This window comes from Lytechinus variegatus, chromosome 14 (genome assembly GCF_018143015.1).
Source record: "Lytechinus variegatus isolate NC3 chromosome 14, Lvar_3.0, whole genome shotgun sequence".
Classification (NCBI taxonomy): Eukaryota; Metazoa; Echinodermata; class Echinoidea; order Temnopleuroida; family Toxopneustidae; genus Lytechinus; species Lytechinus variegatus.
The window spans coordinates 8512994-8529618 of record NC_054753.1 but is presented as its reverse complement, the minus strand read 5'-3'; the positions used below and the strand labels follow the sequence as shown (position 1 = coordinate 8529618).

Sequence of the window (16625 nt, the reverse complement as noted above, 5' to 3'; positions counted from 1 at the left end):
GATATCATATGAACAATAAGTACTTACGTCGGGGGCTTTGAGCAAGAAAAGCGGGAACACCTTTGCTCATAACTGTTTTCTGTTCCTGAGGTACAAGCAACACCACGCTGAAGAGCAGCAATGAGAAGAATGTAACACTGGCTATCTTTGAAACGTTTCTTGCTACCAAAATCGCTCTGGGTAAGTACAATATTAAAGAAAAAACACGTAATATTGACCTTGTGGAAACGGAATATTTTCAAATGAACAATAAAAAATAACATTCATTCCCATTCCGATATTAGTAGAAATTCGTTTTCCCCAAAACGTGTTGGCCAACATGAAAAAGCAATGTGTGTTGTGCTACGTTCTCCAGAATGTAAAACAGAACTTTAAGCGTAATTGGTTAATTTCTGATCACATGACACTTCTGAGCTCCGGTTTAACCTGTGATGTGTATACAGATCAGGGGGTTTAAATTAAACTATGGTTTAAATCTGTGCTAAAATTCTGAGTGTCAACGATTGATTTAAACCATTATGCTGTGTCTACGTGGATCCTTCCTTATGGCGGAGAAAAGTATTGTAATTATCATTCTAAGATTCACTTATTGATTTGAATGCCAAATGTGATGATGATGAACTGAGAATGTCATCGAGGATACCGACAAAATCATCAACAAACTTGCTAAGGAGGTACTTGACGTCAACATCACTCCAGATAACATCACCGATCGAATGGCATAGGAGTCCGAGAAAGATTTGATAGGAACGGTCCGGTCATCCAAACCATCGACACACCGTTGCAAAGTTCACATAATGGAACAAGATCACGTATCTACGAGGCAAGATCAAAGCTCAAATCAACCAACATCTACATCCGGAATCCAACTCGTGGAAGGATAATCCCCAGTAGTTACAAACCGAGCTGATCCTCGTGTTTGGGTATGTGGGTCCCGACAGTGGAACAAGTAGTCGATAGGGTCGATTTTACCTGGTCTGCTGGGCAAACCCTTCACTCGAGTAAAGGGTCTGAATTGCAGCCTACTCATGCCTTGTGCAATAAAGGACCCCTCACTCAGGATTGGAACAGCAAGTTTTGTAAGTGCTAGTTATATATTAATTTCTGCCAAAAAAGGTGAAATCGATTGAAGTGAGCGAGCAAAATTTTTCACCCTCTTGCTATAAAAAAGGCTATTTTTGTGATAGATTGTGACAATAATTATGTTAAGAAAATAATATCACATTTACTCCTTTACCTTTCCCTTTTTCCTTTTCTAAGTTTATTCTTGGTGGTAGAACTTCTCTCTCTTTCTTGAGAGGGGGGGGGGGGTCTGATATTTGTAAAGAGGTGAGAAAGAGGGAATATAACTTTATTTTGTTAGTATTCTTTATTCCGGTTTTTGAGGTAAAATAATTGTAGAAGATTCGAGAAATGAAATTTGAAATTTAAAAGGGGTTGTGAGCACGAATAAGTGGAATGCCTCTGGCCGTCTCACCTGCATCACGCGGTTCAATATAGCAGCAGTGCTCACTTTGAATACTACTCTAACTCGCACAAGATGTTCAGTGATACATGGTTACTCTTATTTCCCTTTTTTATGAACTAGACCAATAAACTTACAGAGATATGATGGTTATTCAACAAAAAAACCCAACATGGCCAAAGTTCATTGACCTTACATGACCTTTGACCTTGATCATGTGACCTGAAACTCGAACAGGATGTTCAGTGATACTTGATTACTCTTATGTACAAGTTTCATGAATCAGATCCATAAACTTTCAAAGTTATGATGGTAATTCAACAGATACACCCAATTCGGCCAAAGTTCATTGACCTTTGACCTTGGTCATGTGACCTGAAACTTGCACAAAATTTTCAGTGATGCTTGATTACTATTATGTCCAAGTTTCATGAATCAGATCCATAAACTTTCAAAGTTATGATGGGAATTCAACAGATATCCCCAATTCGGCCAAAGTTCATTGACCCTAAATGACCTTTGACCTTGGTCATGTGACGTGAAACTCATGCAGGATGTTCAGTAATACTTGATTAACCTTATGGCCAAGTTTTATTAACTAGGTCCATATACTTTCTAAGTTATGACGTCATTTCAAAAACTTAACCTCAGGTTAAGATTTGATGTTGACGCCGCCGCCGCCGTCGGGAAAGCGGCGCCTATAGTCTCACTTTGCTTCGCAGGTGAGACAAAAAATAACATAAAAACGGACACGAGTCCTAAAAGTGACTAATTTTCAGGTCAGCATTTGAAAATTTCAACTTGTGCCCTCTTGCCCCCCCCCCCGAAAAAATCCTTGTAGGAAAAATGCCCCTTTTCCAAAGTCAAAAATGCTCTTTTTTCCAAATGAAACATGCCCTTTTAAAATGAAATACCTTTTTTTATAGTAAATTTTAATACATTTTAGGTTCGAAAATCGCCAAATTTTGGATCGCGCTTGCATCATTTATTGTTTAGTACAGTATTAATCCTGTTTATGGTTACAAAAATGTTTTGAATTTTCACGTTAGAATATCACAAATTTTTGGTTTGCGTTCTGGACTTACATCAATTATTGTTAGGTACATGTAAGGTACTCAATATGTTCCTGTTTACAAAAAAAAATGTTTAGAATGTCCAATTTTCAGGTTGGAATATTACAATTTTTTGAGCTCGCGCTCTGCGCTCGTATTATTTGATCGGTGAGTTACATTTATGAGTCATTAAACATCCTAAATGCAGTCCTTAAAGGACAAGTCTACCCCAACAAAAACTTGATTTGAATAAAAAGAGAAAAATTCAACAAGCATAACACTGAAAATTTCATCAAAATCGGATGTAAAATAAGAAAGTGATGACATTTCAAAGTTTCGCTTCATCTCACAAAAACAGTTAAATGAACGAGCCAGCTACATCCAAATGAGAGAGTCGATGATGTCATTCACTCAATATTTCTTTTGTTTTTTATTGTTTGAAATATGAAATATTTTGATTTTCTCGTCATTGTCATATGAAATGAAGTTTCATTCCTCCCTGAACACGTGGAATTCCATTATTTTAACATTTTGTGCTTCAGGCAAGGAGGTCCTAATCGTCAAATTCGTAAAAACTGAAATATTGTATAATTCAAACAATAAAAAACAAAAGAAATAGTGAGTGAGTGACATCATCAACTCTCTCATTTGGATGTAACTGGCTCGTTCATATAACTATTTTGTTAAAAATAAGCGAAACTTTGAAATGAGAAATAATTAAAAAAAGGCTTGGTAAACTTATTTTCCACAAAATACACAACTACTTCTCCTAATTGATTATCTCATTTTGAAAATATCTGTTTGCACCAAATGTCAACATTTAAGTGCCCTTTTTGGCTTTGACCACCCCCAAACAAAGATATGTTCTGCCGCCCCTGTCCCAGGGAGTGGAGAAAGACATACATTGAGAATGGGCATGCCAGGATCAGATGACCGTGGTAATAACAATTATTGCAATGTAAATCACATAAAAAAAGAATAAATTATCATAATAATAATTCAATGATAAAAATAATGATAATTATATGTACAAAGGTAACTATATTATTATTTTAATATGGCTAAATCTACCATGAAATAATTTTTTTTTTCATGTTCAAAGGTAAAAAAAAAATTGCTCGCTCAGTTCGCCCGCTCTCATTATACATTTTGCCCTGTCTGCCATGTCTGCTGTCTAAGCATTGTTGGCTCATTGTTCAATGTATCGAAAGTTTGAAATCCCTTGGCCTTGAGGTTTTCAGGCCTTGGGTTTTCCATGCCTTGGCCTCGGCCTTGGGTATCGAAGCCTTGGCCTTGGGTATTAAAGCCTTGGCCTTGGAGGTTTAAGCCTTGACTACAACACTGCAACTTAGACAGGAGCTTCTGGAACCTCGTAAAATTCATTCAGATTAATTCTTGTAGTCCACTTCCTTCGCTATATCCTGTATGGTAGAGATAAGCTGTGTTTCGCAGGAGTGATCTTTCCTGAAGCCATGTTGGTGTTCATTCATTATACTGTCACTATCTAGATGATTCATCACGCTAGTATGGATAATGTAGTTCATCATTTTGCTGCAAACAGAAGAACTGTTTTTTGATCTGTAATAAGATCAGATCTTTACAGGCCACGTTTAACTTATAGATTAAAAATTTCAAGTTCATCTTCAATTAGATACGCATCTTTTTAGAGAATTGAAAAAAAATGCCAAGTGTTAAATCGTCATGTCTATATACATGGAATTTCCAAAATTTTGAGTTCGTACTTCGCGCTCGAATTTTTTTATTTGAGCCTTAAGAGATATGTTTTTAAGAAAACAGCAAAAATCAGCTTTTAGCGGTCGATCGTGGAAAATGTAGATAAAACTGGCGCCAGAATGACCACAGAGCGAGTTTTAAAACTTAGAATTTCAAGGTTTATAAAGCACAAATATGCGTTGTATCAATCAGAAATCCCTTTGAAATACATGTAGTTCTAGGCAGTAAGTTGTTCAAGGTGAGTATGAAGGTTGCGATTTTCAACGAAAAGAGTTGAAAAGTATCCAATTTCCCCTAAAACACGTCGACGACGCACTTCATTGAAAAAAAACCTATTGACGTTTCCAATAAAAGGCCACCTTCATTTCATTATTGCAGTTCAGTCCGAGTCATTCATATGAGCATGTTCAAGATGAGAATGAGAATGTTTAAGGAATATGATATAAACCGAAAGAAAATGGTGAAAATAAAACACAACAAATCATAAAATTTACGATACCATCCTTCCCATAGCCAAAAGGGAAATCTAAAAAAAATCGCAAAACGAACAGAAATGTCAATTAAACGACAAATAGACAATTATGAATTATATTGAAAAATAACCATTATATTGTATAAAGGACTTTCTGATTAATATCACATACAGTTAGGCCTTTATACATATTTGTAAACAATTAAGAATATATATATATTTATAGAAAAAAAAAAGTAGAGAAAAAAAAAGTTGAGACAACTTCCTTACCCGAACATCATGGTTTTGTAAATACTACCATAGATTGCTGTCAGCACAAATGATATACAAATGGCAGATTAATCTCTTTCCACGTCTGTGCACGCACGTAAAATGAACCAACGTTTACGTAACATCATAATATACATCTAAATAACTAATGAATTCTACACGCAAGTAGGGAAGGAAGTATGCACCTACAATGGTGTAGATATGGACAATTATAAAGGTAAAGGTACAAATTTGAACATGTCTAATGTCACACTGTAAAAGTGCAAAAGGGCCGAGGACTGACAGCGTTATCCACCCTTTAATATTAAAAATTTGATTTGATTTATTTATTTCTGTTTTTTTAATTGTTCATAATTTGTACACTGTGTAGGGTTGTGGCCCAGTCATTGGCGGCGGAAGCCAAAAAATTTAGGGGGTGTTCACCTGAATTTTTGGGATGGACCCAGGTAAAAAATTTGACAAGCGCCCCCCAAAAAGGTTATCAACCTAAATTTTAGGAGTTGCTAACCATAAATTTTTGACAAGCAAAAAGAAAAAAAAAAAAAAACAGGTCATCAACGTAAATTTTAGGGGGGGACAATACACGTTTCAGGGGGGTCCACGTGAATTTAGGGGGGACGCAGGAAAAAAAATACATCCAAAAAAAAAAATGGTTATCAAAAAATTATTTAGGGGGACCGTCCCCCACCTAAAATTTAGGGGGTGACACGTCCCCCCCCCCGCTTCCGCCGCCTATGGGCCCAATGGATTAGTAAACTGACTTTCAAACAGAGGGTCGTAGGTTCGAATCCCAGCCATGGCGTAATTACTTTCAGTAAGAAATTCATCCACATTGTGCTGCACTCAACCCAGGTGAGGTGAATGGGTACCTGGCAGGAATTTATTCCTTGAAATGCATTGGTGCGCTGTAATCTTAGTAATTACGGCTGCCAAGCTACAGCTGAGGTAATAATATGATCCAAGTCCTTTGGAAGCGCATAGAGACGTTATTCATAATGTGATATGCGCTGTACAAGAACTGTATATTATCATTAATATTATATGATAAATATAACATAACAAGGTCGAAAATACTACAAGACATAATACAGTATATATATATACATGTATATATATAAATTATCTCAGATGATATTTGTATTTAAAAGTAAAACGGGGGTCTTGCCTAAAGAAACAAAGCTTGTACAAATGGCAAGCCCCTATAACTTAGTTACATTACAGAATTACAACAAAGAAATATTTGGTCATAATAGTATAAAGAAATTTTGTTTAAAGAAATAAATACAAACAAAAAACGGAACTGATGGATCTTGTGAGAAAATATTACGTTTTACGATATTAGAAGATAAAGATCGAGGGGGTGAGGGGAGAAGACAGGAGGGACAGAAGAGTGCAGTGTACACTGAGTAGAAAGAAAGAAAAAGGCGGGCAGCAGGAGCAGGTACTTTGGCTAATTGCAATTTTGAGCCTGAGAAAAAAAATATTGGCCCTAATCACCCCCGGGGGGATATTAGGGCCAATATTTAAACAAAAACTTATATCAGACATCTCCAACATTTTTTCACTTAGTTTTTATCATTTCAAGTGGCTTTACAATTCATATTTCATTTAATACTTTTTTCTCTACACTTTTCCCAAGCTTGAAAATGATTAACAAAATGAAAATCAAGCCCAAGCCATTTCATGAAAATCACAGCTCAGTGTAAAGCAAATATCGTCACGATGGCCTCAGTGTGTGGGGGAGAGGGGTTGGGTGCAATGGCACACTTCGAAGTGTTTTGGGCAAGGGAACAAGCTAACAAAAGGTAAAAATATCTTCAAATCAATTTCACTAGCTAAATTCCATGTGTTCCTCATGATTAAGGTCTACTTTTATTCACATAACTATTTCAAAGTTCTGCGCAAATCATTTTTCACTAACTTTTCAAAAGTGGTGCTCACTCAAGAGGAAATATTTTTCGACAGTTAAATCGTCATTTGCTTAAATGGATCTGTACCAATGTTAAAAAGTCGAAAAATCTTCAGGATATTACAAATGTATAATTTTACAGGACTTTTTGTAAGTGTAAACTATAGCCTGACTTTATCGGGGTGCAAATTTGACAAGCAAAAAGCTGAATAAAAACAAAGGTCATCAGTAAAAAACGAAAATAAAAATAAATATCACCCATTAATTGGGGTGGGAAAGGAAGGCATTCTACATGGTGCAGCCACCCCACCCCCTCCCCTTATCCGCGCTTGAAGCGCTTTTACTATATTAGCGGTCCGATTAACTAGAACAGATGATAGTAGTTATGAATGATATTGAGGCTTGGTCCCACTGCACTAAAAGCCTGGTCCTATACTAGCCGACGGACTCGGAAGCAAAACGTATTCACAAAGTACACAGCGGACGAGTAAAATCTTCATCCGCTCCAGATATTTGCGAAATGAATACTGATAGAATTGGATCACAGCTCCGAAAGTGTTTACCGGGGGTTTTGAATACTTCATTTACAAGATACATACGCTTACAACCTTTCTATTTCCGTGTTAGTAACGATGTATAGACGTTGTAACATATAGGTTACACGGGCCTAATTACAACTGGCAGGCTAAAGATATTCATTCGCGCCAACCTCAATCCTCAATTTCTAAATTTTGATATTGCTGTTTGACAAAAATGAATATGATTGACATTCTAACAGTGATTCTATGGAGGGTATCTACTGAACTTTCTTTTCCCAACTGGGAAGATATATTACCACTTTGGAACTATTTTTTACTTGCGGAAGAACTTGGGCCTTTTTACTGTCTCAAGTGTTGGACTTGTGTGTGTGTGTGTGTTAGTATTTGAGTTTTGTCAGACGTGTATCAGTCAGATATGATTATGAAAGACGTGTCCTGGGGAGCATTTCATGAAAGGACTTGTCGGACGTTTTATCCGACAAGTCCCGTTTTATCTGACAGTTACTATAGTAACAGTGCCTCTCAGCCAATCAGAATCAAGGAAAGATGTCAGATCTGAGAACTTGTCGGACAAAAATGTTGATGAAACGGTCCCCAGGGCTCGAACCTCTGCATCAATTTGTAACTTCCCCACAGCTTGGATTACAGGCGCATGCCATAACGCCCAGTTTGATCCTGTCAAGTATAGTCTTCATAAATGCCGATTTATTTTTAAAATGAACAGGTCGATGTACCCATTTCTGGTCGGATATGTTATGTCAGACATAATATCCTGTAGGGTGCATTCAACCCTCAAATTTCATCCTTATTTTTTTATGATGGTTTTTAAGTGCCACTTTAAAACACGAGTCTATGTGAAATGTTTTAGGCCCGTGATACATGTACCTCATCTTTCCTCCATCTTTACATTGTTCCGCTTCAGTGGATCTGAGTAGCGAGGATGCCCAGATGATGCAGAGAGGATACAACGGACGTTAACGGATGAAAACAGACATAGAACGTTTGTTGTTCAGATATAATGTTATGTCGCGTATACATGTATATCGTACACTGCGGAAAGTTCATCCGTTCTGAAAGTTTTGTGCAGCTCAAAACTTTTTGCGCGGATGAAATCACAGTGGATGGATGCTCGAAGGATAGAGCTAAAAATGAAACTCTTATGCAATGGATACAAAACAGATGCATAGCCTATGGCAAGATTTTTTCGGTTTATATCCGTTTTGCATCCGCAAGTGCATCTGTGAGACCGGACCTTTACGGATGCAGAGAATATGTAAAACGGAAAAGAATCTTGGCATCCGTTGCAAAACGTTAACTGTCCGTTGTGTACTCTTTGCATATACGAGCATCCGTCTTCTTTGATTTCAATGTTCGCCTATTGTGTCCATTGTCTGAAGCGGATGAAAACGGATGGAACCACCCCCAAAATTTTGCTTGTCCGCTGAATCCGTTATGAATACGTTTTGTGGCCGTTGACCAGTGGAACCAGGCCTAAAGTTACAGATAAGATGATATATCAAACCTGTATAGGGCCTACTATTATAGATGTGTCACAAGTGGCCTCCATACTTCAGCCACAACTTTAAACCAGAGTTCAGGAGCCGATTGCACGAAAGGGTCTTTCCAAGGACCGTCTTTGGTGTCGCCAATCTTTTATGATACGCTATAAGCGGGATGTTTCTGAAACTTATGATAAAGAATAAGATTCGTTAGCTTGTTTTTAAATCAAATTGTATACAACCAGTACGACAATACACCAGACGGTGGACTGTACTGTTTCCAGAAGAAGAAGAAGAAGAACTTTATGATATATCACATCATTTTATAAACAAATATTTTGTTTATTTGAACGGACGAATGAAATATGTTTGCAGATGATTTATTTAAAATACGTTTCACATGGCGCATCATAAAAGATGGGCGACACGAAAGACGGTCCTTGCAAAGACCCTTTCGTGCAATCGGCCCCAGAATACGTGTCAATGTTTTTTACGTCCGATGTTAAACCTAATTGCCCTTTAGACTTCCCTTTGTGTTGTTTTGTTGACCTTGTTTCTACTAACATAACAAGAGCAGAGATATACCAAGTTCAGAGACCTGCTATATAATAATAATACAGTATGTGTGAGATAATTTTCCGTGACTTGCCGGCAGACCGGGGCGGCAGATCCCAGGAATATTGTGTATAAATGTCTATTTAAGCTGTGATACATGCGTGAGACTTGGCCCGCGCGTCTGCATAAGGATTCTGTGCACAGGTATGGCTCATCGTGACTCGTTTCAGTTCTGTTTGGTAATACGCAGTCACACCAACGAAACCCACTCCAAAACGACCGATTTAATGTCATCGGAAATAACGTCTTATCTTGTTTAATCCGCGTCCGTTATATTCGCGGTTGTGACTGAGGCAGTGTCTTTGGCTCCCAGGTATGCCCGGGCTATCAACCCCTTTCTAATAAAGTCCTGATTATCAGATGTCTTTGTCCTTTGGTCATTGTCGTTATCTTCTCAACCGAACAAGCTTGGATTTACTATACCTTCCTCAAAAACATGCAGCTGCAGCGTTCCATTTTAGAATCGAAATGGATGAAAAGAACCGAACGAGCCTATAGCCATACTACCAATAGCAATAGCTAACTTGCTGTACCTTGAGTTTCTCTTGAAGTGTCGGGAATCCAATCAAAAGGCATGCACAATTTATTATCAATATATTGCACTCTATCTACGGAAACTGTCATCATTTTTGTTCTTTCTTCTGTGATCGCTTCGTTCCTTATTGCGAAGTGTACTTCGGGGATACGCATCAGACGACCCCCCGGTCCGTGGGCATGGCCGGTTGTGGGGAATCTTCCATCGATACTCCTCGGTGGGCAGCCGCACCAAGCTCTCGCTCGATTCGCTGAGAAATATGGACAGATCATGAGCATAAGTCTAGGACCTGGACCCAATGTTGTTGTGCTGACTAGTCTGGCTGTCGTGAAGGAACTGCTGGTGAAACACGCCGACTGCACCTCTGATAGAAGGATACCGCCCCTGCTAGGACTGGCATTTTCGACAAAAGGTGAGGGTTGGTTAATAGCTAGGTGTCAAAATCTGCATCCGTAAATCCTGAGGCGTTTAGTTATACCACCGAAGACATTGACGATTTTGTTTAATAATGACAGCTTATTTAGCAACATTTCTTAGCCAATCAGAAGCAAGGATTCATGGTACAGATACTATGACACGTTGACAATATACGCTAACAGAATGCTTAATTTCTAAATCTACAATATCTCCCGACTTCCTCACGCGTGGAGACCTGTTGGTGTTATATGCATCATCTATTGAGAACTGTACTGGTGTTATTATTATTATTGTGTACAATACTAGGTATGAGTGGACCTTAATGTGTTTTAAAAGATTCACTCATTTCTCTATCTGATTGGTAAAGCTATAACTGACCAAGAGTAGTAATATTGTAATGATAAACTGGGCGTTGTGGCGTGCGCCTGTAATCCAAGCTGTGGGGAAGTTACAAATTGATGCAGAGGTTCGAGCCCTGGTCACATCTTACGGATGGTGATGTTAAAGGTCGGTCCCAGACGTAAATAATCATTTCCGATTGATGCACGTCTGACAAAACTCAAACACACACACATTGTAATGATAAAATATTGCACCATCTCAGGTCCTCGACTACACAAATCTATCCCATGATGCAGCATTATGCGCAGTGCATTTACCGCAAAAGGTAAGCCCTATATTTCAAGACTAGCACATTATAACACACAGTCACAGAAAGATCACATTTGGTCAGCCCCTCACGACAATTTTCTATACATTTTAGTGATTTACATCATATACGTTGTGCATTCTCAATCATCCCATACAAATAAATGTAAAATCAATTTTGTATTCATCATATAAAAATAGTATTCGAAGTCACATTATTACCCTAGTATCTAGGCTACAAAATAAAATAACCACAAATATAATGTTCGGCTGAAACAAATCCTAAGTTTGAAAAAAGGTTTTTGAAAATGCGAGGGATTTATGTCTGTGTCTCAGTGACAAGAAGTAGATATTTACAAGATGTCATATATCATAAAGCCAACTATGGTTACGAACAAGATGTGACAACTCGGTATCATATCTCGTAGAGTAGAATTGAGGTTGACGCAAAAACGAGATGACAAATATACCTTTCCTTTTTGTCAGAATTTGTCTAGTCCCCGATCGATTTGACGAGATATTTCATCTTATCAAGCTACTTCTTTCGTCACCCCAAAGTCGAATTGACGAAATATTTCATCTTATCTTCTCGTCACCCTAATATCAACTTGACGAGATATGATATCTTGTCATCTTATCTTCTCGTCACCCTTAAGTCGAATTGACGAAACGTGATATCATGTCATCTTATCTTCTCTTCACCCTAAAGTCGAATTGACGAGATGTGATATCTTGTCATCTTAACTTCTCGTCACCCTAAAGTCGAATTGACGAGATATGATATCTTGTCATCTTATCTTCTCGTCACCTTAAAGTCGAATTAACGAAATATTTCATCTTATTTTCTCGTCACCCTAAAGTCGAATTGACGAGATATGATATCTTGTCATCTTATTTTCCCGTCACCCTAAAGTCGAATTGACGAAATGTGATATCTTGTCATCTTATCTTCTCGTCACCCTAAAGTCGAATTGACGAGATATGATATCTTGTCATCTTATATTCTCGTCACCCTAAAGTCGAATTGACGAGATATGATATCTTGTCATCTTATCTTCTCGTCACCCTAAAGTCGAATTGACGAAATATGATATCTTGTCATCTTATCTTCTCGTCACCCTTAAGTCGGCTTTTCAAGATGCGATATCTTGTCATGTTATCTTCTCATGACATCTTGCCATCTCATCACCCGACATGTCATCTTATTGTCATCTTATCTTCTCGTCATTACGGAAGCTTAAAGGTTGACGGGACAGGATATACAAATTTTAGATGCCATCTTTTTTGTCACCCTAAAGTCGAATTGACGAGATATGATGTGACATCATGTCATTTTTTTTCAGGAGACGCCTAGGCCAATATATTGGTGTTGTTGGGGTTTTTGCCATGATCCTGCACACGTGAAAGTAAATCTTGTAGATTTTACATATATTTTATCGTGTACAAAAGGGCAGATTGAGAGTCGAATTTTTTACTATAAAATTCTAACTTATAGGGCTCATGTGCTAAATTCGTTCTACCAATTTCTTTCGTTTCAAAGGTAGCGTGATATGGGAAAATGGAGATAAATGGAAGTGCAGTCGACGGACGGCGCTTTCGGCATTTCGGAGAAGTACGAACACGTCGTCAAATTTCGGCGCCACAATAAGAAGTTCTTTGCAACATTTGCGTTCTTCTCTGCAACGCCTCGACGGTTACCAATGCAACCCAAGATCTGAAATTACCACGGCTATTGCCGAAATCATATCCTCTATATGTTTCGGACATTGCGTCGACGTCCGATCAAATCCGAAGCTTATCGAAGTTATTCGAGCTCAGCATAACCTATCGAGTGGTCTGTCGGGAATATCGATCGGGCATATTTTCCCTCGTCTCTACCACACACCGCTGTACAACAAACTCCGTCAAGACATTGATCATTACAAACAATTCATGAAAGAAGTTGTGAAAGATCACAAGCGAAATCAAGTTAACAATGACGGGGAAAGTGGAGATGGGATTCGTAAGAACAGTTTTGATGATGTAACAGATCGCTACCTTCAACAGATACAGCACGGTCGGATTGTAGCCGTGGAGGAAGAGGACATATGGAGGGTGATGTTTGACCTAATGGGGGCTGGGACAGAGACTACTTCGGAAACACTTCTTTGGGGAATCCTATACCTCAGTCTTTACCCAGACGTCCAGAAACAGGTGACGAGTACATCTTATACTTCATATTCTCAAAAAGGCTGCAAAGATAGTTCAAGCAATACCACATGTACCTCGTATATTTCTCTTTTATTAGGAATCCATTTGGAACTCTAGTTTTGATCAGTTGAAACCAGTTGACACTTTCAGTTATCCAACACCCTGGGCTGGGTCAATCCGTACCTTGTTTGGTTTGAGAACAAAATTATATATGATCTCTTTAAACCGCTTGAATTGAAATGGGCATTTGGATGAAGGGTTGTGGTCCCAACCATCGGAGGAAAAACACCAAATGTTCATCGCAGGCATAGTATACTCATCAAATAAGATTAACAATGTTAACAGATCGTAACTCCGGTAAGGATAAATTGTCACAAGATAATTTAAATCCACAAAACAATAATGTGCAAACTATCATGTCATTGGTTTGTCAGTAATTTACAAACCCATGCTCTCGGAAACTCATTGATTAATTGTGTTAAAATTTAATATCTCTAATAGATTCATTCGGAAATTGACGAGAAGATGACTCAACAAGACTCCGATGACTTCATACATTACGACCAGCGCAAGTCTCTGCCGTACACGCAAGCCGCGATACTGGAAGTGCTCCGATGCGCGTGCGTGGCACCGCTCTCCTTACCGCGTGTAACAACGAGGGATCTCACCGTCATGGGATATTCCATTCCGAAAGGGGTGGAGATTTGGGTGAACGAGTGGGCTATCAACAGGGATAAAAATATCTGGAGTGATTCAAACGAATTCAATCCAGGAAGATTCTTGGACGACTCCGGCCGAATTGATCCGAAGAGAAAGGAGTCAATAATTGCTTTTGGAGAAGGTAGGTCATCTACATTTTAAAGGTGCACGATCTCTAAATTCAGAGGGCGCTGTTTCGTTGGACATACGTACGTGCTGCGACATTTCGTGGCCACCTACATGCCCTATCACTGACCTCTATCTAATCACACTTCAACGCTTTATGCCGTACGTAGAAGTCATGTTCAATTCAACGATTAAATGCCCAAATCTGACGATAAACGGTCCCGGCATGTGCAAGCGTGCTGCTGATTATGCAAAATACGTCGATGATCATCGGAGAGAAGAAGATACTGGCGGCGAGCACGAAGCCGTACAATGGCGTCGCGGATCGTGCACTTTTAAGGGAATTACTAGCAGGATGCCATTTAATAAAGCTGTTCGTAGGTTATAAGGTTGACTCTAAGAACGACTGGTGAAAATTTCTTGTGGTAAATGATAGTTAACATAAATTTTAATTGGTGATTATTTAGCGAGTGAGAAAAGTTCACCAGTCATTTTTAAAGTCGCCCTTAACTTACGAACAGCTTTATGAAATATCCCCCAGGAGGTATATCTAGACCTAAAGTTTCAATGTGATTGGTGAAGCAGGGATATACCACTCTAGATAGTCGACATATATATCTTGGAAAAGAGAAATGGTTTTAATCATTCTGTTACCATTTGGTAAATTGCTAATAAATGTACATATGTTGTAAGTATTGTAGAAAGGCTGACGGGTAAACAAATCCGTCACATTTTGATAAGTGTGCATTTATTATTCTATATCCTGCTATATCAGAATCTCTGTAATTTCTAATTCAAGCAGCGTAAGTCGAAATCCGATATTATGTTTACTAGCATCTGAAAGTAATGTTTCTGATTTTTCAAAATATGATTATGGTTATCAGAAATCCAATACCACTGTGCAGAAACAACATTTAGGTACGCGTACATGCACAAATACATAATTATATAACCGGTCGTACGATGGGCGGAATTGTAAACTATCATCGAACAAAATTATGAAAACATTCGCCTAGATTCATGTTTTTAAACTTTCATTACAGGGAGGCGTATGTGCCTTGGTCGATGCCTGGCTGAACACATGCTTTTTATGTTCTTCACGAATCTCCTGAGATGGTTTTCGTTTCGATTACCCGAAGATGGCCGAACCCGTCCGAACGTAAACCGAGGCAACTTTGGCCTAACGTACAGCCCACCGCTGTTCGATGTCATTATAACGCCAAGAGTGATTGAAAACAGAAGCAAGATCTAAGAGTATCAACGAGGATGGCTCAACAAATTCTGTTGGATAATTATGTTATTATTATTTTAGATGAATTTGGAACAATGACAAGCCATCATGCCTCATCTGGATCAAAGCAAATGCCTATATTATGTACAGTACGTGAATATCTGGGCCCCGTCTTACAAAGAAATGGGGTGTAAAAACAAGAAAGTTATGACGTTATGGCGCTTATTTTTCACAAAACGGTTATGTAAGCGCATCTTAATGATTTGCAAATGAGACATTCGATGATGTCTCTCAATCGCTATTTCTTTCTTTTTATTGTTTGAATTATAGGCCTTACACTATTTCATTTTTTTTTACAGATTTGACAATAAGGACCAACTCGACTGACCCATAAAATCATAAATCAAATCAAAATAGGTTTTCCCAAAAAATTAAGGTCATTTTTTTCTACAAAAAAAATTGACAAGCAAAAAAAAAAGAATTAAAAAATATTCCTCGCTTTCAAACGGGGGGGGGGGGCGGGCGTACACTTGTGTTAGAACGCCATATTTACATTACAAATTTGTATTGTGCCCCACAAAGGAGGGGGGCAGGGGCCTGTTGTGCCCCCCTCCCTCCGGATCCGCCAGTGAATGGTAATTCCACATGTTCAGGGAGGTATAAAAATTTCACAAGAAAATGTGGGGAAAAATTGAATATTTCGTATTTCATATCATAATACACAAAAGAAAAGTGAGTGACCTCATCGGTCCCATCATTTACAGACATACCATGCAGGATATGCATGTAACTGTTTAATGAAATTAAGCGATATTTGAAAATGTCATAACTCCGATTTTACGTCCGATTTTGATGAAATTTTCGGTGTTACACTCTAAAAAATGAAGTGCTAATTTAGTTCTTAAAGAGCGTGTATAGTGACTGCACTTCGGAGTGCTGATTTGTCTAGTTCAAATTGAACTAGACAAATCAGCACTCCGAAGTGCAGTCACTATATACGCTCTTTAAGAGCTAAATTAGCACTTCATCTTTTAGAGTGTATGTTGGTTTGATTTTTCTCTTTTTATTTAAATAAACTTTCTTGGGGAGCGGACTTATCCTTTAATATAGCTAAATATAAGAAAATTGTCATTTATCCCCCTACCCCTCTATTTTTAAATTTGCTATTTTGCCCCCTCTATTTCAAAATTATTGATTCACCACTGAAGATGATGTATAAGAGCA

General features: G+C 38.2%; 2 protein-coding genes across 2 annotated transcripts in view; one reads left to right on the top strand and one right to left on the bottom strand.

The window, feature by feature from the left end:
• Window positions 1–171, bottom strand: part of LOC121428112 (carbohydrate sulfotransferase 15-like) — a 21830-nt gene extending 21659 nt beyond the window's left edge. The window contains exon 1 of the mRNA XM_041624704.1: window positions 28–171. Within this exon, the coding sequence (XP_041480638.1) occupies window positions 28–70 (43 nt within the window). The 5' untranslated portion in view covers window positions 71–171. The remainder of the gene's footprint in view (window positions 1–27) is intronic.
• A 9408-nt stretch (window positions 172–9579) lies between these two features.
• On the top strand, window positions 9580–15775 carry LOC121428057 (cytochrome P450 2U1-like). Its single transcript, XM_041624630.1, has 4 exons — window positions 9580–10502; window positions 12696–13348; window positions 13847–14186; window positions 15214–15775. Exons 1-4 carry the CDS (start codon window positions 10130–10132, stop codon window positions 15420–15422), a joined length of 1575 nt encoding a protein of 524 aa, XP_041480564.1. The 5' UTR covers window positions 9580–10129; the 3' UTR covers window positions 15423–15775.
• Window positions 15776–16625: the final 850 nt, after the last annotated feature.